This window comes from Cuculus canorus, chromosome 2 (genome assembly GCF_017976375.1).
Source record: "Cuculus canorus isolate bCucCan1 chromosome 2, bCucCan1.pri, whole genome shotgun sequence".
NCBI classification, from domain to species: domain Eukaryota; kingdom Metazoa; phylum Chordata; class Aves; order Cuculiformes; family Cuculidae; genus Cuculus; species Cuculus canorus.
The window spans coordinates 113,989,530-114,017,504 of NC_071402.1; the positions used below are offsets into that span (position 1 = coordinate 113,989,530).

General features: G+C 42.2%; 1 protein-coding gene across 6 annotated transcripts; it reads right to left on the reverse strand.

Annotated features, from left to right (window-relative positions):
* Positions 1 to 233: 233 nt before the first annotated feature.
* KIAA1143 (KIAA1143 ortholog) lies at positions 234 to 27,925 on the reverse strand. 6 transcript variants are annotated; one of them, XR_008448510.1, is made up of 6 exons: positions 27,730 to 27,923; positions 25,567 to 25,720; positions 18,031 to 18,113; positions 16,455 to 16,571; positions 7,851 to 7,978; positions 1,305 to 3,471 (listed from the first exon to the last, which is right to left on the reverse strand). XR_008448510.1 is itself a non-coding variant. In XM_054058676.1 (5 exons), exons 1-5 carry the CDS (start codon positions 27,835 to 27,837, stop codon positions 1,281 to 1,283), a joined length of 444 nt encoding a protein of 147 aa, XP_053914651.1. In that variant the 5' UTR covers positions 27,838 to 27,925; the 3' UTR covers positions 234 to 1,280. The 6 variants fall into 6 exon arrangements, 4 of the variants coding, with proteins under 4 accessions (XP_053914651.1, XP_053914653.1, XP_053914652.1 ...); XM_054058676.1 differs by lacking the exons at positions 7,851 to 7,978; positions 16,455 to 16,571 and adding an exon at positions 234 to 1,295 and having other exon boundaries at positions 3,388 to 3,471; positions 27,730 to 27,925; XR_008448511.1 differs by lacking the exon at positions 16,455 to 16,571.
* Positions 27,926 to 27,975: the final 50 nt, after the last annotated feature.

The window sequence follows — 27,975 nt, forward strand, 5'->3', positions numbered from 1 at the left end:
ATTCCCTTCTCATCTGGGCAGGATCTGGAAGGGATTCCCCCACCCGTTTAGCAACCTGAGAAGGCCCAGATGGTCATAAAACCCTGGCACCTGCTCGTGATCCCCCACTGGGAGAAGGGACAACTGCCCCACATTCAGACTTCCTGAAATAGAGTAATATCCATGATGCAACCAACAACACCCCCCCCCCCCCCTTCACTACAGATTAGAAAGGATGCCTGAGCTTTTAAATCTTTATTTTGCATGGAGTAAATAGCCTCTCTGGTTTCATCTGGAGCTCTGAAAGAGCAATGTCTGGAGTGGCTTCAGTTACGGCGAGCTCCACTGCCCCCACAGATAGTTTGTGGCCCCGCTCCCGCTGTGTGACTGGTGGCACTGGAGCATGCTGGACGTGCTTCGCCATGTAAAGAGCCCTGGCTTCAAAGAGTTACGCTTGCAGTCCCACTGCCAGCCTGACAGGCAAAGGGGAACTTAAGTTTCACCTCAAGACAACGTGGACACAGCTGCCGAAGTAAAACGAAGCTAACCCTGGTCAGCTGCTCTGCAGATGGGGTTGCCAATTTAATTATCAGCAGCATTACTTTCTGTAATTCTTAATACATATTTCTTTGTACACATTTATTTGTAATGATTTGCACTTAGGAGTCTCTTGTCATGACTGGGGGTATAAACAGGCCCAGCTGGAGGCATAAGCAAGGTGAGCAGTTGCCTGGGCTGGCAGATAAAGGAAAGAGGTAAAATAGCAGCTTTAAGTAACATCACAGTGGCCATAGCTTCATCCCTGACCGGCACCAGTTCAGTGGCAATGGCACAGCTATCCCCACACGTCCTTTTCTTCTTGAGGAATAATGAACAGTGATAGCTCTGCTGCCCTGGTGTCTGGCTTACCACTGTCATCCTCCCTCATGATGCAGATGGACAGCCTACATAGAAATTATACTTCCCAGTGGCAGGGAAATGAAGGCGGGGCAGAATAAAGGTGTCTAGAGACACATCTTATTCCTTCCTCCCCTCTCCCTGCTCTCTGTCATGTGCCTCAATGTTGTCTTCGTGGAACCACAGCAGCAGGTCCACAGCAGCCAACCATGGAGCTGGGGAACCTTCGTCCGATGCCTCAAAATCCTCAAGAGAGATGGTGCTTAAAGAAATTGCCCTGCTGCCGCAAAGAAACCCCAGTGCAGCTGAGATGATCTCCTTTACCTTCCTGGCATGCTACACTGCACACACGGCTGAGAATTGGAAGTCGTCATGGTGAATGGACTGGCCTCTGCCTCAGAAAGCTAAAACGCTATCACCTGAAAAGAGATGAGAGCACGAAGAATAGATATTCAGCTGCCAAATAAGAATTTTTATGCTTAACTTCAGATGTTCATGTTTAATAATATAGACATATGTATTTGCTTGAGAAAGAAAACAGCTTGTTCATTCCTTGGTTTTATTCGGTTAAGTCTACAGAGGTCTCCAAAAAGCATTCAAGGTTATGGAATTAGTGTTTTAAGAAGGCAAGATAGACCTTGTGGATACAGGACTGGCTTTCCACCTATGTCTACATTCCTAAGTGCTCAATTCAATATCTCAGTTTCACCCTGCTTCTATATTAAAATACAATTACAAAAGAAAGAGAAAACAGCATGTGAAAATGCACCAGCACATTTCATAATGTTTTTAAAAGGATGGCTATCCTACTGTCATCATTTCAGAAAGGAGGGGACTGGTACTCAGGAGAAGCTGCGAGTAGTCAGCTAGCTACCAAATGGCAGATCCATTTAAATGAGCCCCTGTTCCATATCACGTTGTGCAAGTTTCATCACCTGATGTGTGCATGGATCATATTCCCATAACAGGTCAGATTCAGAGATAACATCAAACCTAACACCTCCACAGTGACTTTTATGTCTCCAGCACATAGTGCCTTTCTAAGACATCGCCTACACATACAGGCTCTGTGTAAGTATACTAGGTCTAATGATTAAATATCCCTGTATCAAACATCCAGTAGTTGGAAATTTTACTCTGCAATTCCATAAATATCAATTAATTGACCTGATCTTTTCTGCACTTTATGACATATTAGAAATCGCACCTTACTACGGCCTCTCCTTTTGCATTATAGATTGCACTTCAGCTCAAATATTCAACGCCAGTTTGTTTTTCTTAATAAAGTTCTGGGAGCATCTGTGCTGGGAGAGATGTGATAAATAATATGAATAGATGGCATGTCAGGCTCTGCAAACAGAGCCAGCCAAATCAAAGAGAACTGGAAAGACGTAGACATTGATGTCACTAAAGTTTTGAAGGCAGCACATAGAATTGGGCTATGCCTCCCTCACACCTTTCAGGGCTGCTTAGGGAGGTTGCTCATGAAGCCAGTGGAGACATTTCACTTGACTAAGCTTCCACTTCTGTGTATGCTTATTGCACTATAAGCTTGTAACCAGTACCCTATTTTAGAAAGCCCAATCTTTTAATCTACTTTTTTTTTTTCACTATATTTTAAGTCTGTCTTGCTAAAGCCCTATTTTTTTGTCTCTTTTTGGGTGCTCCACAGGCAGTTGATCTCCCACCCGTCCCCAACCAATGCCAGGGGCCTGATTCAGGGGTCCATCAATCAGAACCTAATCCTGAACTGTGTCGGTCAATGGCCAGAGTAGCACACCAGCCGTGGTGTGCCTCGTCCTTTTCTCCAACCCCATCCTCACCCTGAGGCCAGCCAGCCTTGAGGCCTCAGCTACTGCTCGCCCACAATGGAACAGTGCATGGCGGGAAGACAATGTGGCAGCACAAGCACCAATGGGGCATCAGCAGGCACTGGGGGTGCAGCAGGTGCCCCACGGAGGCTCACAGCATGGCCCTCAGTGGGTACCCAATACCAGCAACACCAGAAATGCAGCTTTTGCTGGAGGCCAGCAGTGCTGTATCTCGCCCCTCACGGCACTTTGTTCCTCGCTCATCCCAAATTAAATAACGTGGATTCATAGAATCATAGAAAGTGTCACTAGGTTGGAAAAGAATTCTTAGATCATTGAGTTCAACCATTTCTATCCGCCACTACAACATGTCCCTGAGCACCTCCTCTACCCATCTTTTAAATACCTCCAGAAATGGTGACTCAACGCCCTCCCTGGGCAGCCTCTGCCAGTGCCCCGTGACCCTTTCATAGAGTCATAGAATCATGAAGGTTGGAAAAGACCTCTAAGATCATCAGGTCCAACCGTCATCCCAACACCACCAGGGTTAGTGCCTGCTAAACTACGTTCCGAAGTGCCACGTCTACGTGGTTTTTTTAACATTTCCAGGGGTGGAGACTCCACCACTTCCCTGGACAGCCTCTTCTGATGCTTCACCGCTCTTTCAGTAAAGAAATTTTCACTATTATCCGATCTAAACCTCTCCTGGAGCAACTTGACGCTGTTTCCTCTCGTCCCATCTCTTCTTACTTGGGAGAAGCAAACGGGAGCAGCAGGTGTTACCCTGGATAGGGAGGAGAGGGAGGAGGGAAAGAGAAAAAAAGGGGAGATGAGGGCGGTATAAGGAAGAAATAAACCAAAAAAACACCCCAACCCCGCAGCCCAGCGCCAGGCAACCCTCCAGCCTTAAGGGAAGCGCGGCTGCTCTGGGGCTGCAGCGCCGGGGGCTGCGCGGAACGGCGGAGCTGAACCCAACGGCGGCAGCTCCGGCCCCGGCACAGCCCCGCCGCCCCGCTGCCTGCGGCACGGCCGCCACCTGCCGGAACATCGCCGCCATGCAGCTCCTGCGCTGCTGCAGCCCCTGTGCTACATCCCCCGCGCTGCAACCTCCTTGCTGCAGCCCCCGCGCTGCAGCCTCCACGCTGCAACCCCCGAGCTGCAACCCCCCCGTGCTGCAGCCCCTGCGCTGCAATCCCCACTATGCAGTCCCCGCTCTGCAACCCCCACGATGCAGCCCCTGCACTGCAACCCCTGCGCTGCATCCCCTGCACTGCGACCTCTGCACTGCAGCCCCCACGCTGCAGCCTCCACGCTGCAACCCCTGCGCTGCAACCCCCATGCTGCAACGTCCCTGCTGCAACCCCCCCGATGCAACCCCCGCAATGCATCCCCCACGCTGCAACCCCCAAGCTGCAAAACTCCCATGCTGCAGCCCTGTGCTGCAACCCCCATGCTGCAGTCCCCACGCTGCAGCCTCCCTGCTGCAGCCCCCACGCTGCAACCCCTGTGCTGCAACCCCCATGCTGCAACGTCCCTGCTGCAACCCCCCGATGCAACCCCCGCAATGCATCCCCCACACTGCAACCCCCAAGCTGCAAAACTCCCATGCTGCAGCCCTGTGCTGCAACCCCCATGCTGCAGTCCCCCTGCTGCAGCCCCCACGCTGCAACCCCTGCACTGCAACCCCTGTGCTGCAACGTCCCTGCTGCAACCCTCACACTGCATCCCCCAAGCTGCAACCCCTGCAATGCATCCTCCAAGCTGCAACCCCCAAGCTGCAACCCCTGCAATGCATCCCCCACGCTGCAACCCCTGAGCTGCAAAACTCCCGTGCTGCAGCCCCTGTGCTGCAACCCCCATGCTGCAGTCCCCACACAACAGCCCCCATGCTGCAGCCTCCCTGCTGCAGCTCCCACACTGCAACCCCCGTGCTGCAATGTCCCTGTTGCAACCCCCACGCTGCATCCCCTGTGCTGCAACCCCCGTGCTGCAGCCCCTGTGCTACAGACTCCACTCTGCAACCTCCCTTCTGCAACCCCCGTGCTGCATCCCTTGCACTGCAACCCTCGCATGCAGCCCCTGTGCTGCAACCTCCACACTGCAGCTGAAGGGAATGTGTTGGAGGAAGCCTTTCAGTGAAGGGAAGACAATTTGCTGGAGCAGCCGGACGGCCGTGGCTCCTCATAGAATCGTACAATCATACAATTATATGCTCATTAAGGTTGTAAAAGATCTCTAAGATCATCCAGTACAACCATCAGCCCAACACTACTGTGCCCACTACATCATGGAATCATAGAATAATAGAATCATAGAGGTTGGAAAACACATCTATGATCATCAAGTACAACCATCAGCACAACACCACCATGCCCACTAAACCAAGTCCTTGAGCATCACATCTACGCGTTTTTTTAAACACCTCAGGTTTTTTTTTTAAATCCCCCAGTTGGCAGCCAAGAAATGCAGCTTTTGCTGGAGGCCAGCAGTGCTGTATCATACCCTTCACAGTACTTTGTTCCTTGATAATCCCAAATTAAATATCGTAGATCACAGAATCATTAAGGTTGGAAAAGACCTCTAGATCCTCAAATCCAATCATGAACACACCACCACCATACCTACTAAAACATACCCTGATGCTGCACGTCTGCATGGGGTTTTAACACCTCCAGGGAAGGAGACTCCACCTCTTCCCTGATCAGCCTGTTCCAATGCTTCACCACTCTTTCAGTAGGGAAATTTTTCCTAATATCCAAGCTAAACTTTCCACAGAGCAACTTGAGGGCATTTCCTCTTGCTGCATTTTCCTTATCACTTGTTAATTCAGAGAAGAGACCAACACCCAACCTCAGTACAACTTCCTTTCAGGCAGATATAGAGAGCCTACAGAGGAGCAGAGGTCTCCCCTCAGCTTCCTCTGCTCCAGACTAAACAACCCCAGTTCCTTGAGCTGCTCCTCGTAAGTCTTGTTCTCCAGCCCCAATCTGGATGTGCTCCAGCAGCTCCACGACTTTCTTGTAGAGAGAGGCCCAAAACCGAACACATTATTCAAGATGCAGCCTCACCACTGCCGAGTACGGGGCAGAATCACCTCCCTGGCCCTGCTGGCCATACCGTTTCTGATACAAGACAAGATACCATTGGCTTTCTGGGCCACCTGGACACACCACTAGGTCATGTTCAGTCAGCTGTCAATCAACACCCCCAGGTCCTTCTCCCCCAGGCAGCTTTCCAGCCACTCTTCCCCAAGCCTGTAGTATTGCATGAGGTTGTTGTGACCAAAGCGCAAAACCCAGCACTTGGCCTTGTTGAATCTCACACAATTGTCCTCAGCCCATTGATCCAGCCTGTCCAGGTCCCTCCACAGAGCCTTCCTGCCCCCTAGCCCTCACTTAGTGTGGGGCCCAATTGTGTGAGAAGTGAAGGGACAAGGCCCACACAGGTCCCCCAAAATCACTTCAGCACTTTGCGAGGTGCCACTGGGGTTTGGGGAGCACCATGGCTCACACGCAGGGTCCTGCCTGAGGCTGGCCAGGCACCAGACACACCCTCTCTCTTACTCCAGCTTTTCCTTAGCAAATCCTGTGAAAGGAGCAGCCAGTGGAAGCAGAGCAAAATCTAGCTCTGATGTTCTGTCAGCCCCCAGATGATTTCAGGCGTAAATTTAGGCTGAATCGGGCTATGTGAGTGCAAATGTCCTGGGTGTCTGAGCAAGAAAGTCCTCAAACACCACAAATTGCACCAAGGATCAGTTGGGAATAGCTGGAACTAGCCAGTGGAGCAGACCAGGATAAGGGCTAACCCCACCACTTTTTGCTATTCTTTCCCCTTTCCTTTGCTTTTTATGTGCTAATAATACTTATTTTGCAGACAGATCACAGACTGATGGAAACCAAACCACATCATTGTAATGTCCCCTCACATCCTCTCTCCTAAACGCTGTAGCTAGAGGCTACTGCTGTGTGCTACGCCCAAGCATGTCAAGCCACTTCAAGTAGGGATTTACTCCTTCTCTACTGTTTTGGGGGTAACAAATTCATGATTAATATTCATTGATTAATAATTATCGCCACCGCAGTCAAAGAGTAGGCATAGGTAGTTATGACTGAGTGACTGCTGAGCTGGAGTACGGGAAGAGCCAAGATGAGAAGTTTCTCTCTCTTGTGGTCCTTTTTTGGCAACAAGATTTAAATGCTATTGCCTCTCGCTGCTTTGTTCACATGTTCAGCAGTTGGGATACAGTCCTGTGTGTTTTAGAAAAAGGAAAGAAGGCTAGAGAAGATGCTTACTCAGTTAGGAAATATTTATTCCTCTGTACCTGTATTGATTACCTTTAGGTATGAATAGCAATGGCATTCTTATCCTCCAAATGTTCATTCTAGTCAATAAGAAAATTAATTTGTATACCAACAAATGCACAACTACCCAGGAGGGAAATGAGCTCAGTAATAGAGGGGAGAGTTTTGGCAAAACGAAGAGTGTAGAAAGGAGACTGCTTATAAGAATTATTGATAAAAGAATTATATGTTTATATAATCCAGTTCTGTGTCTTGAAGCATTTTATATGCTCAGTCCTCAGTGATAACTGCAGCCATTTCAATAAGTGCTGTTTGCTGAAGAAAATTGATTTTAAAATCTCCCTGATTCATTTACAAATTACTACTATTTTTTGTACTAAAGTAGCACCCTGGAGTCTGCAGAGCAGATTAGGGCTCCTCTGGGGTAGGTGTGTGTAAACTCATAATAAAGGAGTGTTGTGCCCTCAAACCATCACTCAGGAACTGGCTTTCTAAACCGCACAGCCCAGAGGTCCATGGGTATGTATTTGTGCATGCAGTGCAGAATGGCTGCACTAAAGCCGACATCTGAGACAAAGGTATTTATTTGAGCCTACATAGGCTCTCAAGCACCAAAAGGTGCCTTAAAAAAAGCTAGCATTCACACATAAAAGTTTCTATTTCACTCAAAAGCAACCCTTGAACAGCTGGTATTGCAACCACTGTGGACCCCCTGAACTCCTCAGAGGTGCAGAGACACTGGGGGAAGAGTGGAGCACCATCCACAGGCACCTTCAGCCTCTGCCTGTGCCAGCCCAAAGCTGAGGGCAAAGAGGACAACATGGGAGGTTTGCAGAGGTGGAATAGGATGCAAACACCTTACCTCACTAAATTTGAGAAGGAGGCTTTTGTGGCAAATGTTTGCTCCAGTTTTGCTCAGGAGGTATGTTGATCAGGCCCCTTCCAAGTGGGGAAGATTTGCTTGGTGGTGGGTTAGCCTCAGTCCTGGGGCTGTAGAGAAGAGAAACTATAGAGCAAATGATCCCAGAGGTACAAGGAGAAATGCATTGGGGAACTTGCAATAAAAAAAACCCCAAAACATTTCCACCGTATGCAAATGGCAGCAAAAGTGGTAGGAAAAAAAGTAATATTCTCCTCATGTTATGGTATATGGTGAACTGCCAAGATGGGAAAATAGGAGAGTAAGAACCAGTATTACCCAGGAAACATGTGACAAGGTTTACCTTCCTCTTAATCTCATCATTAACCAGTGGGCAAAATGAATGAAACTGCATTTCAAGGTCAAATCATCCCTTGCCATAAACTGTACCCACAGGGGAGAGAAAATGAATGTTTTGAGCAATGCAAAACACAAAGTACAAACGAATGACATGAGGAAAATTTGTCCTCAGGCAAAGATCTGTGCTGTGCCAACACATCTTACGTTGAAACTTAGGGGGTGCATGGGTTCTGGAACACTGTCCTGGAGGTGGGCTTTATCCCCCACATACAAAACTATGGCAAAAGCTGAGGAATATGCACTAAGAATGTCTTGCACAACAAAGACAGGGAAGGTAGCTGTGATCTTGCATTGTTTGTCCATCTATCTCCGAAACACATGAAGGGCAAGTCTCAAGTGAAACAGGTGGGAAATGATGGCAAAAGGTACTCTTGACTGATCCAAAGCCCACAGCAATCAAGAGAAGTCTTCCTCTATGGCAAACCTCATGCAGTACCCGCAGCTTCAGTGAATACAGTTAGTCTGTAACAAGGGAATACCAGAGATACATAGAGCAAAGTGTGTCTCACAGCACTCTGATGAGCATGTCATCAGTATGAAAAAAACCCAACCAAATGATAGCATCCTGTGCTCTGCTGGATTCAGTAAAACAATGTAATAGCCAAACATCCAGTCATAATGTTACCAGCTTTTATGATATATGTTGAATTTTTTCAAGTCTCAGCTTCTGGAAGTATTCTGTGATTATGTGAAAAGCCCAGTTTTATTCTGCTTTTGCTTTTATTTTTACTTTATTTTCTATTCTCCATGTAGCTGTAGAAAAAAGCTTGAAAGCCATGAACGCTGAAGGGCCAAACTCAAATCAAGTACATAATACATATATACATACATATATACATACATATATACATACATATGTGTGAGCGTGTGTGTGTATTATAAGTCCACTTCATGATTGACATATGATTTTTTAGAACCTGACAACTTGGCAGTACTGTGATCATCAATGGCCAGGCATGGCCTTTGAGGAGAAAAACATACAGGGTCACATTACTGAATACCAAGGTACCATCAGTCACCAAACTGACAGTGCCAAATTCTTGGCTGCTCAAAACTGGCATAGTTCCACTGAGTTACATAAATCAGCAGCTGGGTCATGAACTAAAACCTGAAATCAGGGAAAATACAAAATTCTGGCAATACAGACATCTCAGCTTGATTCACACACCTCCATCTTTTGTTAAACTTTTTCTTTTTTTTTGGCATTTGCACAGAAAACACACCAGTGTGTCTTTTACAGCACTCCAAGGAAGAAAATTCAAGCTGCTCTGCCTGATATTAAAAGACGTGGCATTTTGTAATATTTGGATGCAATCCAATTGCTAAACTGCTGAACCGCAGTTTGTAATGCAAGCACAGCTTGAAGGGAAAGCAGCAAAAGAGAGATGAAAATGAAATTTATCAACAGGAATAGAAGAACATGCGAGTAGAAAGCAGCAGGAGGAGTATGCAGTGTCTGAGTATGGAAGGAAATGTACCCAGCACATTAACATCATCGTGAGTGATTTTAACACAGCCACGTAACGAAGCTGAGCACAAGCGTCATGATAAATTGGAGTGGAAGAATGAGCTTTGGAGTGAGTGAGTGAGTGAGTGAGTGAAAGTATAGCATGTGGCCAGATGTGTGACAGCATGTGAAATGAGAGTGACCCCACCTGGAATGCTACTAAAGACCAATGCCTGCAATTTACTCAAATGATGAAATGGAAGTTGCAATATTTAAGACAAATAAACATTAGAAGAAACGGATTCTTATGCTATTAGAAAGATCACAGTCTGGTCATAAAAGACTCAGTTGTGTAGCTTCCAAGTATTCAGCCTTTGAACAAGTGTTACATGCATTCAAGTGTTAATAATTAAGGGTGGGCTATCAACCTTAAGCTTTGAATTTTCCCGGGTATTGCCACTTTAAATCTGACTCTTGGCATTGATGTAGCATGGTTTTGCTTTTAAGAGGAATGATGAGGTCCTAGGAATGCCACATCAGCCTTCCTAATGAAAGAACCATATAAAATAGGCCTGGAAGGGACCTTGTGAGGTCAACTAGTCCAGCCCTCTGCCCTAAGGCAGGATCAATTATACCCAAATCATTCCTGACAGATGTTTGTCTAACTTGTTCTGAAAAATGTCTGGCAATGAAGATCCCATAACCTCCCCGGGCAATCTGTTTCAGTACTTCACTACTGTTAACAGCTAGAAAGCCTGTCCTAATGTCTTCCTTAAATCTCCTTTGCTGCAATTTAAATCCATTAGTTCTTTTTGTATTCCCAGTGGACACAGAGAACAAATTATTACTTTCCTCTTCGCAGCAAGTTTTACATATCTAAAGACTGGAATCATATCCTTATTCCCTCTCCTGCATCTCCTTTTTCTAGATGTATAAACCCACTTCTTTCACAGTCTGTCCTCACAGGTCACATTTTCTAGACTTCTGATCAATAGTACTACTTTCTGCTGGACTTTCCAATTGATCTACATTTGTCTTTTTTGAAGTATAGTGCACAGAAGGACACGCGTTACTCTGGCTGAGGTCTGAAGCAGAGAATACAGATGGTAGGATTACTTCACATTTCTTTTTCATGACACATTATTTATGGAGCTGAAATCACATTAGCTTTCCTCACACTGTGGCCTGTCTTCAGCTTTTAATTCACAGCAGTCACAGATGCCTTCCTGGAGAATGACCACTGAGTCAGTCACTCTCATCAATTATGTATGTTGCTGGCTATAGGAATTTAGTGGCAAGATCCTGGAATGTTCAACGCTTCACTTCCTTGAATTTAAACCTATTTACCTCAGACTACCTTGTTCAGGTTTAGTAAGGAGTTCATATGTATCAGTATCATTTTAGGGAGAATTGGTAAGAGTAATATCAGAAAATAATTTAGCCCAAACTGCCCATCCACCATAGAGGAATTCAGCAACAATTCTTCCCATTAATCCCATATTTAGAATTTTCAGTCTGCCATAATCTGAAACACAATGATTTCTTTCATTTTAGAGGAGGTGGTGAAGTTTAAAATACAGAAAATTAAGCACCGAATATTATAGCTCAGAGGTATTCTGATATGATGAAAGGTCTTCAACATATCTGTATCTTGACGGGCATAATGTGCAGTGAGTGGAGGGCTCTTTCAATCACCAATAATACTCAAACTGGGATGTAATGGCAACAGTATCTTATCAGCTCAACATTGGTCAGTTGTCCAGAAGGGAAGGTCAAGCCCTATTCATATCTATAATGTATGGAATTATATTTGTCCTATTATATTATCTTGAAATGTGCTATGAGTAACCAGATATTGTTTTGCTTTTTGCACTACCAGCAGATCCTTCTCTGTAGCAGCTGGAGTAATTTGCAGGTACAGCCTCAAGCAGAGAGAGAACATGCTTCCTCTCAGTAATGGGGCCTAAACAATAACTCCAAAGGACACTGTGGTAAGAAAACGGTTAACTCTTCAAGTACCAAAGTGGGTTTTCACCCAAAACAGAATTACGAGTTACTGTTTATAAGCACATCAAGCATTTAAATGAAATTTTAAAAACTGCTCTGAATTTGACTTTCCTAGAATGTTTATTTTTATTCAGTTTCTGAAACAATTTGGCATGATTAAAAATTAATAGTGGAATATGAAGTAGCTCAAAGGAACAAGTCTTCCAACTCCCATCAAAGTCAAATGCATAATTCCCACAGGTGCCTTTCAAAATCCCTGTTTTGAATGTTGTTGTCCATTCGATAAAAAGCTCAAACATCACCAGCTCTCTACACAAACACGGTCTGCCTGAAATAACTTATGAAAATCGTAAAATTGATTTAAGCTCTTCTCAGTGCTCCATAAATTTTATGCAGCCCTTAAATTATAAAACTGCTGCTGCTGCTGTGGCACTGATCAGAACAATGCTTAATCTCTTCTCTCGAGATCGTTGGCATGCTAAAGGAGAAAAGAAGAGACTCAGGCAGTTGAATTGTTTGTTTCAATTTAACAGGGCGGAATAAAACAGCCTAGATGCCAGGGCTCTAATCCCCCTGAGACTGTGCACGTCAAGTTTTTATTGCCAAAGTAGTTGTTCTAACCTTCCCCTGCTGTTCCTTGGTTTAAAACCAGAAAATAACTTTAATAGATTTCACAAGGACACTGGTGTTTTTTTGCACGCGTCATCAGATTTGTAATACTTGAAATGTTCCCCTTCTAACTTATAATCAGTGCGTCCCTGTTCTCAGATGCATGACAACTAAATGCTGCATCTGCCCAATTACACATTGGTGCAGAAAAAGCTCTGCAAACCTCACTCCATCCTTATCAATGTCTCTCTCAGCCCAACACTGTACCAGAACAAATGTAGGCTTTGTGCTTTTACTAAAATTAGAGGTTGTTGGGAGTGTTTGGGTTTGTTGGGTTATTTTTTATCTCTACCTTCTTTGGCGAAGATTAAAAACATAATTTTTTGCACTGAATCTAACACAAGATGAAACTAAAGTCCTAGTACAGAGAAACTATGTTTGAATGGGCTCCTTGACTCTTAAATCTGCCCTAGTCCCACACTAAAACTGCAGACTGCTTTAGCTTTATTGAGATTTTGGGTTGTACTAGCTAACTCAGACTAAGAGCCCCCTCGTTTTTTCTGGTGACGTTGCACCTGAAGTAGCACCAGTTTTCAAAGGCAAAGTGCTCAGGACATTATCAGAATCACTCTTTGCGCTGTTTCATTCTGGGAATCCAAAGTCAACAGCTACTATAGTCTTTTTCTTAGCACTGACACTTCTCCAGCTCTCGCCATGCTCCCAAGAACACTTCCTAGTCTGTCATTCAGACAATCATCATTTGTAAGGCATGAGTTTTCAACCTTTCTATACTCACGTTTTTCTCCTGCGTAACCCTGTGAGCTTCATTCTTCCTCATATGCTGTGTTTTTGCTCAGAGGTATACAAACCATCTGTGCCTCTAATACAATGTTCTTAAATAGCCTCCAGGCAGATCTCTATGGTTTTTAAGTATCTCTCTTTGCCCTTCAGCCTGCTGTTAACCATTTTCCTCATAGTTTTATAATCTGCCCTTTTAAAGTTCGTCGTTACTGTGTTGTCCCTAAGGGAACAACTCTTTCATGACATCAAAACTAAAAGTGTGCAGTGATCACTGTTACCCCACGGAGGCTTGACAACACCTTCCTCTAATAACTTGTGCCTAGTACAAGGTAGCTCCCTCTCGCCCATGGCCTTGACTAATCAGGCATTGCACTGAGGAGTGCCATGGGAGTCAAGGAAAAGGAACCCTTTGCCATATGGATTGGAATGGCACCAAAGCCACATTCCAACTCCTGACAGAGGAAAAACTGCTTTTACCATCTGTTGCTTCACCTGCAACAAAAAATGAAAAGCAATAATGCGGTGAACACTGTAGAATTCAATCTTTTGTAGTTTTCCTGACTGGTCCCATCCATTTTCCCCAGGAGGAATTTACTTCCCAGAGGCTGGCTCGGAGATTTTGTAGGTTCTCAAAATCTTGAAGAAGTCTACAGGAGGTTGCAGTCATTCATGTAAAACTCTGTGGTGTCTCCTCTGGTTTTAATTGCTATTCTTGTGACTTCTGCCTCTGGAATGCTCTCAAGGAAGTGGAGTGCAATGGGAGGGCTATGACATGAAAAACCTCTTTACAGATTAACACCTCGCTCTATGAATGGGAATAAAGGGATGATATTGAAGAGGCAGTTGATACACCAACCCTTCCGTTTGCTGAATGCACAAAGGATTGATTTATGGCATCTTGCCACAGGACAAGGCTATAGGTTATTAACCAACTTCAATGGACAAACACTTGCTGAGACTGCATATCATACCTCTTGTGCCATACTAAAAGTAATGACTCATCTTCAGGCATGCCCAACGTCCTTGAGAATGCAATTGGCTCTACACAGCCAAGCGAAGCATTATTTAGTTAACACACCACAGCACAAGGGAAACAATCAGCTAAAATGATGACATTGCTACTTCCTGAATCATTATAAATCTGCAGCTTTCTAACAGGATTATATACTGAAGCACTGTAAAAAAAGACATTAAGTCCTGTGATGAAACTTTAAAAAATGTGTAATTAAAATAGCTAAATACAGGCTTCTTGTGTTCAGTGTCTGCAAAATACAGCCTTTGATCCTCCAAATTATATTTCCAGGAAGAGTGCGGGACACAAAACCTATCAGAATAGAATTCTGACTCATTCCTTCCTGTTTAGGCTAATGAGATGAACATTTGCAGTCTAACAAATTTCCTTTCACTTGAGAAAAATTAACCTTACCAGACAGGCTAGAAATAAAACCAAGGGCAGGAACTCCTGGACCACCCGCCCACACAAACATTTTCTTGCTCATTTTGTCCCATGTCTTTGCACTTGCTGCCTCAATAATGCAGCATTCTTGATGCTTCATCTTGATTCCTATCATTAGAGAAAGATCCTCTTTCTTCAAAAGGAAAAATAAAGGTCACAAAGCATCTCACCTTTCCTGATAATATGCAAGCACCTTTGCAACATAAAAAGCATCCATTGCTGCAATGCTACTACAGTTCACCCGTTTTGTTCTGGCTTACTGCTCAGCTGAGAAGAATGAGAATTAACACCACCATCAATAAATGTTTCGGAGTCTTCATGAACTGGGAAATTTTTAAGATTTTATTAATAAAAACTGTACAAGACTCCCATATTAGGTAATAGGCCACAGCTACTTTCACCTTGCTCCTCCACAGCACTTCTCTCACACTTAACTCAGCAAGCTCCACAAGGAAAAGAATACATATACATTCCCCTTCACAGGAGGGGAAAAGGACTGAGGATGAGGGCAGGGAAGAGAGGAAGAAAAAGCCAGGATAATTGTCCATTCTGGTCCTACACCCCCATGTTCTATGTGCTCTTTGGCTTCTCCTTTATTAGAAAGTTCTTGCAGTTATTATTTTTCCATGACCCACTGCTTAAGGCAGGTGATTGCTTAAGACAGTTTCACATTTCTTTCCTAAATGAACAAGTAATTGTTCTCTTTAGTCACAGGTTTCATGAGGAGTTGATGGCGTGTGTAATTTTCCTGGTGTGTCACATTAAGAACACTAAGTTTTCACATGTCTACTTGACTAAAATGCTTTTGTGCATCACTCACACCTCTTAATAAATATATCCAATTAGTTATTGTTAGGTGAAGTAGGAGCGAAATACAATGTATTCATACAAAGGTGTCCTCCTGATCACAGCACTACAAATGACAGTCAGAATAAGGGAAAGAAGCTGGCTTTCCGTATCTACCTTTCTTTCCCCTGCTGCGTTGCTTGAAGAACAACATGCTTTTCATTATATTATTTCCAAGTAAACCCAATTAATTTATTTGCATTCCAGACATCGGTCACGAAGCTGTAGGGCAAGGAGCATGATTAAGAAGAAGTACTGCACCCAGTACTTTGAGGTAACCCTCTTTTTAATGGACTTGTGTCTCACAAGGTTTTTCACTAGAAATAGCAATTTTTGTTTAAATGCAATTACTAACCAGATTCAAACAAGACCTCAATCTTATTTTGAACATGCCAAATCAGCTGCATGTTTGGGAAGCCCTCTCTAATTTTAAGGTAAATCCAAATTCCCTCTGATCCTTGGCAAGTGTTTATCTCTTGATAGCCATGTCTCCTAAACTGCCTCACAGCTAAAGTGAAGAGCCTCTAGGTGCAAGAAAAATGTAAGCAAGTATATTTTTGTGCTGATGAACAGAACCAGAAAAGTTTAAGTAAGCAGTCAATGGTTAATTCATTCTTTCAGATGAGCCTCAGCAAGTCAGAGTATTTACTCAGTTGTTGAAAAATACTTAAATATTCCTTCAGTATACTGTAATGCTACAAGATTTCTCCTGAGTTCATATATATATTTTTAATAGATTCAAACAAAGACTTAAGTATACAAACTAAATTGAAGGATTAATCCCTGGGAGTCTTTGATTCTGTATTTCTTCTTCCCATGCTTTACTTTCTTTTTTATACGTGCAGAATGCAGACAAATGTATTTCCAAATGTAACATGTCCTCATGGAAATAATCAGGTTGTCACACTGCACCTCGCTGGCAGTTCTAATATCAGACCAGTGCTAAAACAAGCACTTAATAGGTCTGGCTTTAATTTTCTGAAAAGACAACAGATCTATTAATTTTCAAAATCAGGGTTACCTGCACTCACACAATTAGTGTGAAATAGTATGCAGATTTGCATCTGGTCCGATGCTGCAGGAAGCTGATATGAACGGAGACAGGTGGCAGTCAGAGACAGGCAGCAGTCGTAGGAGGCTTCATTATCAGGTGACACAAAAAAAACATTTTATGCAGTGAAACTTTCATTAAAATATCTTTGTACCATTTTTAGAAAACAAAATTTATTGTTTAATATCAGATGAACAAACTAAAACCAGCTGTTTCACACAGAAACTTCAAATTTGCTCCTCAATGAAGCTTTACAGCCCAAATAACTGTGAATGTCCTGTCACGCAGCAGAACTGGCTTCACTGCTTTGTGCACTGTAATTCTGCAGCAATCTCAGGTCTTGCTAAAATATGGTTACAGAATACACCATACTTCCAACTAATTTCAAAGTCACTAGTCCCATTTCCACCACCTTGTTCTCCCCAACTCCATCAGTTCTCAGTGTTATTTCGAATTTCAGCACATCCTATTACATAAAAGGTACAGAAATGGACCCTTTCAGTGTACTGTACAAGGGCAACTAAAAAATTTTAGAGCTTTTTATCACAGCTACATTTCTTGACTTAAATTTCCTGTTTACAATTTCCTACTTAATAATGTTTTTCCACAGCTTAAAGATTAAATACATTTTTTTTAAATAAGCTCTTTGAGATCCCAAATAATTATGAACACATATGTAGCCAACTGGAACAAATACACTTCAAAAAAAATCCCACCACAGAGCCCAGCGTGCACAATCTCCAAGGGTTTAGGCATTTCTTTTGCATTAGTTGATACCTCAACTACAATCAAAATTTTTGTATCTTGCTAACACAAACAAGTCAAATGAATTTGATGATTCTTAGCATTCACCAAAGACAGGATTAAGACCAGATCACTTTAGCAACTGCAGGCTTACTTACTGCTAGGGCTCTGCAAAGAGCTAGTCTGCCAAACTACACATGCAAAAGGTAGTGCAAACTTTTGTTAAACTATAAGACAGAAAACTTCAGTCGCTGTTCCACAGCAATGAAGGCTCTCTCTTTTGAATGGCAAGTCAACAATAACAGGTAAAAACCACACAAACATCAACTAGGGCCAGTAAACAGAGAGGAAACACATTTTAGTAATGGAGGAAATTTTAAAATTTATCGATTGCAAATTTATATAAGTTGGATATGTACACATATATTTTGCTACTCATTTGTGACCCCAAATAGCTTTTACATGGATGGTTAAACTCTTTTAAAATAAAGACCATACGCTGTTCATACAGTTCCACCTGAACTGCAGAGACTCTTGCTAGTTTTATACTGTTTCTCTAGTTGGACCATACAGAGTAAGGGAAGACTTGGATACCATGCTTCAGTTTCTAGGAAAGCACTCAGTCTTAATCGGATCCCTAAATGGGTAAGTAAAACATACAAGAGTACAATTTCTAATCATCATTTTCCTCATCATCAAATGAGAGAAGACTGCTATTTTTTATTTGCTTAGCTGTACTCTGAGGAGTAGTTGCTTCTCTCTTATTTTTCTTTGCCTCTTTCATCTTCTTACTTGAACTTACATTGAAGTCCAAAAACTTCTCTGAAGAACGTTTGGCTGGTTTCCTGAACATAATTTTTCCATCAGCAGGTTCTGGTTCACCATCTATAACAAAGACAGTAAAATCAGAACTCATCTGCACATGTTCACACAAGCATACAGATGTTCACTATTATCTTTTCTTTTTCTCCAGAACCAAGATCAGCGAGACCTTTGATAGGATACAACAATCATGAAAATGTACTTTTTGGCCACAAAGTCTGTGTCGATCAATGTCCTTCCTGCACACACATCTGCTCCATGGCAACCAGTCTTTGAAGACAGTTCTCCTGCAGCTCCTCTTAGAAATGGGTTTTCACTAACCAGAGCTTTAACTCAGTACATACTGTGAGCAGTAGAGCTTTCCCCACACAATCCAGCCACATCCACTTATCAAAATGGAAAGGAACACTTTATAGGATCCTCTAATTCCACTTCACTATTCGTAAAATCCATGACAACAAATGTACTTATTTCAGAATTATGGTATATCTGTAAAGAACAAAATGACACATATACCAGATAAAGCTTTTCTTTTTCTTCTAATACACTCTGTACTACTGAGACAGTGAAACAGATCACATGGTCATAAACCTGCCTTCTATTATCATATAAGATGAAAGTTTTAGGGTTTCTTCATAGCTGCAAAATTACCGATTCTGCTCCCCTGTCTGTACTGGAACAAATAGCAATTTGAAAAACAAGACAAATTTTAAAACAATTTAAAAAAACAGGATTATGAGGCAGAGAAGGAAAGCTACTGCACAAGTAACAGCATCAAGGCATTATTTCTGGAAAAAAACAAGTGTAATTGTAAAGGAATGAATCAGACACAAAGGCTCATGCTGCAGCAGTTTGCGATTTTTATAATGTGTATGTGACAGGAAATTAAAGAACCCCAAGTTCTGTGCAGGACATTCTTCCTGGAGTACTTTTGTGAAATTCACCATTCAGCAGAAATTTCCTAACAATATGGATATGGTTGACAAGATTATGTGCTATTTAATTATAACCAATAAATATCTTTTGCCTTTAGCACGAATTCTTTCCTCAATTCATAAGCATTATCTTAGAAGCCTAACATTTCAGTGTTATCACACACATCACTGGCTCAAACACACTTCAGTGCATACTTCAAACAATAAAACTATTAAATCTGGTGTCTTAAGGGTTGTGTGTACAAATTAAGACCATCAACCTCATTAGGAAAGCTCACTCATAGTTCTTAAGTTTCAAAGATTCTTTTTAAGAAGAAATCTAGCATAAAGAAAAAAAAGTGCTACTTCTGTCAGTGACTTCTACAGAACGCACATTTCTGCAGTAGTTTATGAGAGAACACTACTAGGCAAAAAATAACCACATTTAGGGAAAATATTTCATTACTGGTGCATTAGAAAAGCATTACAGTTACAAGGAATATGTAGCAATAATAAACTATTGATATGATAAGCATACCTGTCAACAGATCTTTTGTGAATTCTGCATGGAAAGTTTAGGTGTTTAAATGCTGTACATGGGATAGAGAAGTTCAGGAAGTACCCATGGTAAATTCTGGCATAGAAAAATAACTATTTCTGAAAGCATATCAAACTCAATCAACCGAAATGCACTATGTACCATTCTTCTCAGAAGCTGGATTAAAAATTCAAAATATTTTTCCACATAACTGTCTCTACTTTGGGGCTCTGAAATTAAATATAAAGCTAATCCCCATACTGCTGGTTAGCTACCATTTTTCTGCATCTGTCAGAAAAACTTCACTTATAAGCAGGTGCAGCTGTTGATATACTCAAGCCAGTCAGCATGCAGACTGCATACAGTACCAGTACAGCTGTGGAAATAGGATTTCAAAGCAACCAGCTACTGCATAATCATGAGAAGCATAAAAAAACCTCTTGGAAACTCTTTGAAGGAGCAATTACATTTTTCTAGAGTAGTAAATTGAAAAACCAAACCCCTACAAACTTAACAAAAGCATATGCATAAAATAAACCAGATAAATACCTATGTACTCATGTAAAAAGGGAAGTAAATAATTTCAATTTTACACCCAAGTCTCCTGCTTCCCATGTTGTGAACTGCACAAAATCATTTTATCTTGTCTACCAGATGGAGAAACTGATAAGTATGTAATGCAATATGAGTTTAAACTCTTAATAAGCAAAGTGTATAAACAGAGCAAAGCCCAAAAACTCCACCAAATGGCAACTAGCTCAGCTCTGACCTCCAGGGCCTCAATACTATTTGTGGATCATTTTGCATCAAAGGAAAATATTTTAGCTCTTGGCCTGGTTAAACACTGTCACAATTTCATTATATGCTCAAGGACATTTCTTTCAGCAGGAAGCCCAGGACAGCTTCAGAGAGATACGACCTGTTGCCAGTGCTTGGCCAAGAATGAGGCAGATGAAGCAACACAGCAGGCTTAGCCTTCCTTAAGCAACTTGTGGGAAAAGGGAGGACAGACTATGCTTTTTGAAAGAAACTGATGTAGCAGCTAAAGAAATTTGTGTTGATTTGTTCAGGCTGTCTTTTCCAGCTAGTAAAAGCTTCCCCTCGTCCTTTTTGATTTTACCAGATGCTTACATGTCAGCTGTCTTTTTTTGTTCTATCGATGACTTCCAAAACCTGACTTGTATTATGCAACACAAAGAAGAGATGGAAGAAACAATCTTAGTGTTGGTAGTATTTTTAAAAAAGAAGCCCAAATAAAAGACTGTATCAGTATTACAAACGATGGAAAGCAGGATTTCTGATAAACACACCGAAACACACAAAGTAAAATACAATCACCATTAAAGCATTCCAGGAGAAATAATAATATCCACTTCTGATAAAGAGTCAAAAACATACACTAGCAGTTCAAATTCTGACTGTTCTTAAGTCACTGCTGCTTTTACCTTGATCACAAACTTTTACACTGCTCAACTAAGAGGGGCATGATCAGACATTGAGCTGAAAACTCACTTTGCAAGTGACATCAACTTAAGAAAAAATGTCTGAAAAAAGAAACACTGCCCTTCTGTTTACTGTATTTTTATGTAGTAGTCATTTGTGTAGTTAGCAGCAACATTTTTCAGCAGTTTCTGTCTGCATGGGTCAATGAGGCAACAAAAGGAAACACATATGCCACTGAGCTGGCAGGAACAACAGGAGAAGCTGAGTAAACAATATTTCAAAATAGATATCTATTCAATGACAAAGGCTGAAAAAAAATATAACTTGGTGAATTCCTTCATGGTTTCTAAAGTTAAAAGTTCAGATCAGCTGTTTCAGATCCTCCTTCAGGTGCTTTCTGGCCACCAATCTCTATGCACACCTTTGGAAGCATTTACTACAGGAATTAGGCACACTGCTATCACGAAGATAAAAATGCCAGTCTTCTTCAAATATTCAGTCCCATTTGTTTATGAGGACACTTGGGAGAGATTTTGTTGCCTAAATATTGTAAAATTAACTTTGATTTAGATTCTTGCTGTTCACATGATGAAGAACAGCAAGAACTCTGTGATACGTATCTGATATATCAGCTGTTTAAGCTAAGGGAAGAGCTCCAATACCCAAGACAGCATGGGTATTCTCCTTGCCCCTCTTCCATCCTCCCCAGCCCCAGCATAAAGAATGAGACAAGAATAGTATTAAAAAACTTCGAATGAGTAAGGACACCTTCTGCCAAATTCAGTCATCTGCATGTATCAGTGCCTCATCTAGTTCAGATGAACTAGAAAAGCCATAGAAAAACTAATTCCATAGACTATAATGAATGCTGAGATTAAGTATCTTGCAGTAATTGCCATCTTTTCTTTTGTGCAAATTTAATTTCTGATAAGATCATTTTTCCTTGTCTCTGAACCAGCAGTAACAGTTTATAACATGCTGCATAACTATATTAAGCAAAATGATCCTGTTGATAAACGAATGACTTCTTTTTAAAAAGCCCCTAAGTCAATCCGCCACGGCTAAAAATATTTCAGTATAGAAGGGTGTTTAGTCATATAGGAAAGGTTTGATCCTAAATAAAAAAGTTTTCTGTGACAACACTTGCAAAAGCCAGTGTACAAGAGTCACTACATTTTGTTCTGCCTTAAGAGGCAACTAAGTGCATCTAGGATGCTGATCAGCTGGTTTTGCCAAATTAATACAAAAGAGTTATTAATCTGTAATAGAAAATGCAAGTCACAGGAACTGCTGGTTCCTGAACTAAAAAAAGCATAGTTGTGTCAAACTGGTTATAGAAGAAAATGAAGGAGAAAGTATGTAAATGAGCTATAGAAAATCCTAGAATAATATCCCCAACCAAAGCCTGAAGACAAGGACCTTCATATGAAGATGATCACTACAGATATGAAAGAGGAGAGGGCACAACCTCAAAACTGAGTAGCTTCCATGTTTTCAAAAACTTAAAGTTTCTACTCACAACAGAGAGTTACCAACATACTACTTATGATCTACCAAAGTGCCTCAGCATTGGCATCAATGTGGTGAAAAGGACGATTACCTGGAAATTTACTTCCCAGCTGCCTTTTCAGCTTCACATAATTTCAACTAATGATCTGATTTGAGGATATATACTATGGTCTAGTACCTGTTAAATTAATTCAATTCTGGGATAAAAATCAAAGCAACAAGAAATGTAATCAAAATCATGCAGCATTAAAGTTCCTTTATACTCCCCACTTTCAGAACTGATAGTTATCAAAAAAAAAAAAAAAAAAAAAAGGAATGCACACCAAAAAAGGAACACACACATTATTCAAAAATTCTCTCTCAAAAATACCTGCACCTGAGTAGAAATCAGAATTCAAATCCCAAGGTCAGACTGACAGTGCAGAGATGTACAAAGACTCAAAGCAGTCTTCAGCAACTGTAGCACACTCACCCACCTTCACTGAAAATTTCACAGGGTCCTCTCTATAGCAGAGGAACACTGTAGCACTTACCCTGCTTATTCCCATAAGCCAGCAAATTAAAAGGCGGCCAAGACCTCATATTAACAACAAAGGCAGATGAATGAATAGTAACACAATACCAGAAGACAGGGCAGCAGTCCCCAGAGCACAGCAATTCAACACTCCACTGCTTTCTATGTTTTTTTTTTCTTGATATAAATACAAGTTACTACTCAAGGGCTGAAGGGGTAACAAGCAGAGGTGCCAAAGTCCTACAGGGACTCAATACTACTATCCTCACTACACACAATCATGTCTTCAGAATGTCCTTTTCCACGAAAGAAGTTCAGTTACTCTCTTCAAATACACTTCCATTTCATACTGTGTATTCAGCCTGGTAGCTGTTTTGGACTTTTTTCACAGCATGGACTCCACCTCAATAGATTCTTGTGGACAACTACTTCTTTTTGCCCAGCCTTACAAAATCATTTTCCCTCCTACTGTGATCATTCAAAATTCAAGTCGCTTATATGAAAAGAAAACCAGTGCTCAGAAAGAATCATGCCATTTCTTTCCAATAGGTCAAAACTTCTCCCAATACCAGGACGGTGATCCCATTTTTTAAAAGAAATCACGTGACAGCTTTACAAACTCCAACACCAAGTGTGTGCTTACACTTCAATAACAGGACACCAGGAACCAAGTAGGAAGCAGAACAATTTCTCAGCAGAGTTCAAATTATGTAAAAACAGCTCTCAGTCCACCATCTGGTTACACCTAACACACCTCTATCTACCTGCAGAAACAAATCAGATGCAGTTTTTTACTTAGTTTCAAGCTAAACTACATTATAAAGATAAAAGATTTTTCATCAATCTGCTATTCAAAAATGTAAGATTCTCAATGTATTTTCTCCCACTACTGTTATTCAACTTCTACCTTTATACAATCTTCACTATTTAAATTTTAACACATACTTCTACGTAAGGACAGCTCAAACCTCAATTTTCCAATCCAAACAGCAGAAAAAGACAGAAACTAAGGATGTCATATTGTTAGTTATGTGCTAGCCTCTTAATCTGCTCTAAACTCAATTTACAGCCTTTGTAAACAACCAAAATGGCACACCGAGGAAAAGTTTGACAGCTTCTATGAATTGCCTTTCTGTTTTACAACTGCAAATTTCCAGTTCTATATTCTTCATTATCAAGACATTTCCACTAGAGACAGTAATATCTACCTTTAATCTACCAAGTCTTCTGTCAGGAAAAAATAAAAATAAAGCTACATTTTGTCTTGTGTGATGATGGAAGGTTTTGGACTGTCAAAGCATTTGTGTCAACCATATCTGAATGATGAACGCTGACAGAAATTCTTAACATAACTGTATTCATAGAATCATAGAATCACCAGGTTGGAAAGGACCCACTGGATCATCGAGTCCAGCCATTCCTAACACTCCCTTAAACCATATCCCTAAGCACTTCATGAACCCGTTCCTTAAACACCTCCAGAGAAGGTGACTCCACCACCTCCCTGGGCAGCCTGTTCCAGTGCCCAACGACTCCTTCTGTGAAGAATTTTTTTCTGATATCCAGCCTGAACCTCCCCTGGCAGAGCTTGAGGCCATTCCCCCTTGTCCTGTCCCCTGTCACTTGGGAGAAGAGGCCAGCTCCCACCTCTCCACAACCTCCTTTCAGGTAGTTGTAGAGAGTAATAAGGTCTCCTTTCAGCCTCCTCTTCTCCAGACTAAACCACCCCAGCTCTTTCAGCCGCTCCTCGTAAGACTTGTTCTCCAGCCCCCTCACCAGCTTCGTTGCTCTTCTATGGACATGCTCGAGCCTCAACATCCTTCTTGTGGTGAGGGGCCCAGAACTGAACACAGTACTCCACCCAACTATTCATCAACTATAGTTTCATATCTTTATTGTTTGACTGCAGCAGCCCTCCCCCACCACTTCCACCTTTCCATTCCTGAAAAGTCTATTAAATAACGCAGATAAAGCTTTCTAATTCTTCACAGCAAGGAAATATTTTTTTCTATACCTTGCTGTTTGTTGGCGCTATTGTATCATCTGTTATTTTCAACTAATCCATTTAGCTTTGCTGAATATATCTGTAAGTCACCATACATACTGGGGATGATTTTAAGCAAGTAATAACATGGACCAGTCAGTTCAGTGAACATGTTACTGAGCTTACGCACCTGCCATTCTTTCTACTGAAGCAGTAATCCGGGTTTCCTCCTTCCGCCCACTCTCTGTCATGAACTCATACAATCACCTTTAAGACAGCCATGCCACCATCAAATTCGGCTGAACTAATTAATGATTACAATATTATCACATGTGAAGTCAAAAGAAAAAAAGATTTAAGGTGGTATTTTGAGGTAGGATAAAGCACAATCAAGAAGCACAGAACTGCAACACTACAAAAAGTCAGACAGCTTGGTTATGTACTCAGCGACTTCAGATTAGGAACCACAAATCCAAATAATATAGCTGAAAAATTCAAAACAACTAATCAAAGGTAGTATTAAATGGTAGAAAAGGGAGCAAATACCTAGCTCCCTTTTATGGGTTATCTTTATTTAGCTGTACAAAGCAAGAAATTAGTAGTTTGAAACTCGCCTGATTCATTTGATTTTAAGGCCTCTTTGATTTGTTGTTTAATTTTCATTGCTTCTTCAGCAGTCAAGTCCCCTTTTTTCAGTGTTACCACTTGAGGCTGCTCATCTTCATTGTCACTATCATCATCATCATCTGCCAGTGGAAGCTGCTCTCTCTAGACAGGAGAGAAATAAAAGCAATTCTGATCATCACATTAAATCAAAACAGGCAAGGGTGGGCTGGTACTCTTTATTTCTGCAGTTAGGTTAGTGAGACCTGGCACAGCTGTCAGTGCCAGGCCTTCCCAACACACTTCGTCCAAATGACACTCTAATTCTATCCTTGAGACAGTGTCCCGTGGAAAAAAATGAGCATAGGCTCTTTCAATTAAAGACCAAAACAGCAGGAATTTAGAAGGCAAATTATTCTTTTTGTTTGTTCTCTTCACTGTACAAACACTGCCTGACACACAACACTACAATAATCTAAAGAAAGGATGGATCCAGATTTGGATTTTCTACATTGTACTCAAAAGAGTGCAAAGGGAAATGGAATCCCTTATGGCTTTGTTATAAAGATGACAGGCCAAATCATTGTTAAGTATTACTGACACAAGGAAAACTATGTTCCTGTTTCCAGTCTCTCAAATTTGTGCTCTGAGACAAAAGAATCATTTGGAATCAAATCCTATATAAATAAACTTGTGGTTGTGGAAACTTCAGTTCAACAACATTACGTTTGGCAATATTATAGGAACTGAGAATTTAATCTTATAAAGAAATGTATAAATAGTATTACCATCATCTACTGAAGTTACCCAAGTGACAGACAAAATGCAGTCTTCCTCAGGAAGTGCAACAGTTCATACTAAATTTACTGAAAGCATAATTTTCTGTCAAATTCCATCTCATCACAAGTAATGATGGGCCACTTTCTTAAGGCATCCTGAAAACCCCTACAGTTAGCAGGAAACACACGCAAAAACACACCGCAAACAGAGGCGAGGGAGGAGAGCTGAGGGGGAACCTCAGAAAAGGCTGCCTTTTAACAAGCTGGCCTAAACCCTACTGCCCTGCCCTTCCTTCCTGCTGGGAGTTTGTGTCTGGTGACCTGATGTGAAGATGATGTTAATCTCTTTCCAATTTTTTTTTACGATACTCTTAAAACACTTTTTTTTTTTTTAAATCCATACCAGGGCTTTGCAAGGCCACTTAAACCTGGGGCCTCCCTACTGCTGCCCTCATAGAAAGCTTGGGCCCCGAAAAGTCAGAACTGGCTGCTCTGCAAAGGGCACCACGGCAGCAATTATTAAAAACAGCATCGGGGAGGGCCACTGGATTTTGTCATTGTTTTTAATCTCCAACACAGGCAAAAATCAGGCTACCAAGACAGTGCCAGTTCACTTTAAGCGTGAAACTGCGGCTGCCCTTGCCTCACAGGGCCAATGAAATAGCTGCTTCCACACCACCTGCCATGGGGACTCTCCCCTGCTTTCACTTTGGGCCGGATGTGGCGGCACTGTGGCAGGAGAGGCTTCATGGAGAACACGCTGCCTCTTCCCAATGATACCTAAAATACCAACTTGTTTTGGAGTTTTACAAACCCAGCAGCCTTAATCTGGCCTGGGCAGCACGAGGCAGTGATCTCTATCCATCGTGTGCAGCGAGACAAGAGCTGAGACAGAATGCATTTCCCGGTCACATGTGTATAGATTGTCATAGAATCTTATGCATATTCTGTTACTTTCCAAGGACTGATTTTAATGCTATCACAACAGCCAAATCTCTTGCTAGGTTGGAGCTTTGAGCCAGCTCTGCGTGACCTCGCATCTGAGATAGGGAAAGGCTGCAAACATAGGTGGTTACGGCAGAAGACACATCTGTTCAGCACAGATCCCACTGCACACAACGCGTTGCCATCTTCGAAGGATAAACAGTATCTAGAAAGACGCTGCTTGAAAGAAAACAGGCTGTCAGAGGGACATTCTGTCTTTCAAAAAATACAATTACTTAGATGAAATTTAACTCTGCTTTAGCTTAAATCAAAAATATTCCACTTTTTGTAACAGTAACTCCTCCTTCTGCCGCCGACCCGGCGCGAGGCCGGGAACGGGAGCCGGTCCGTGGCCCAGGCCCACGGGAAGGAAGAGAGCGCCGCGCCGCCCGCGCGGGGCCGGGCCTTTACCTTGGTTTCCACCGTGGGCCCCTCCCGATACCCGACCTGCCGCTTAAAGCGGCTCAGGAAGGCGGGCTCGGCCGGCCGCACGTAGGACACCTGGTTCCTTTTGCTCATGGCGGCCGCCTGCGAGCACCGACCTCCCCCGCGCGCTTCCGGGCCGAGCGGGGCCGAGGGGACGGCGGCTCGGCTGGGACAGAAATAACGCGGCGCCGCCCGTCCGCGACGCTTGCCAGTCACGTAACGGGGGGCGGA

Coding starts and splice junctions, on each gene's coding strand:
- KIAA1143 (XM_009571760.2), bottom strand. CDS start 27,837: ATGAGCAAAAGGAACCAGGTGTCCTACGTGCGGCCGGCCGAGCCCGCC. Junction 25,721..27,729: donor GGCCCACGGTGGAAACCAAG/GTAAAGGCCCGG, acceptor TCTCCTGTCTAG/AGAGAGCAGCTTCCACTGGC. Junction 18,114..25,566: donor CTTAAAATCAAATGAATCAG/GCGAGTTTCAAA, acceptor TCTTTGTTATAG/ATGGTGAACCAGAACCTGCT.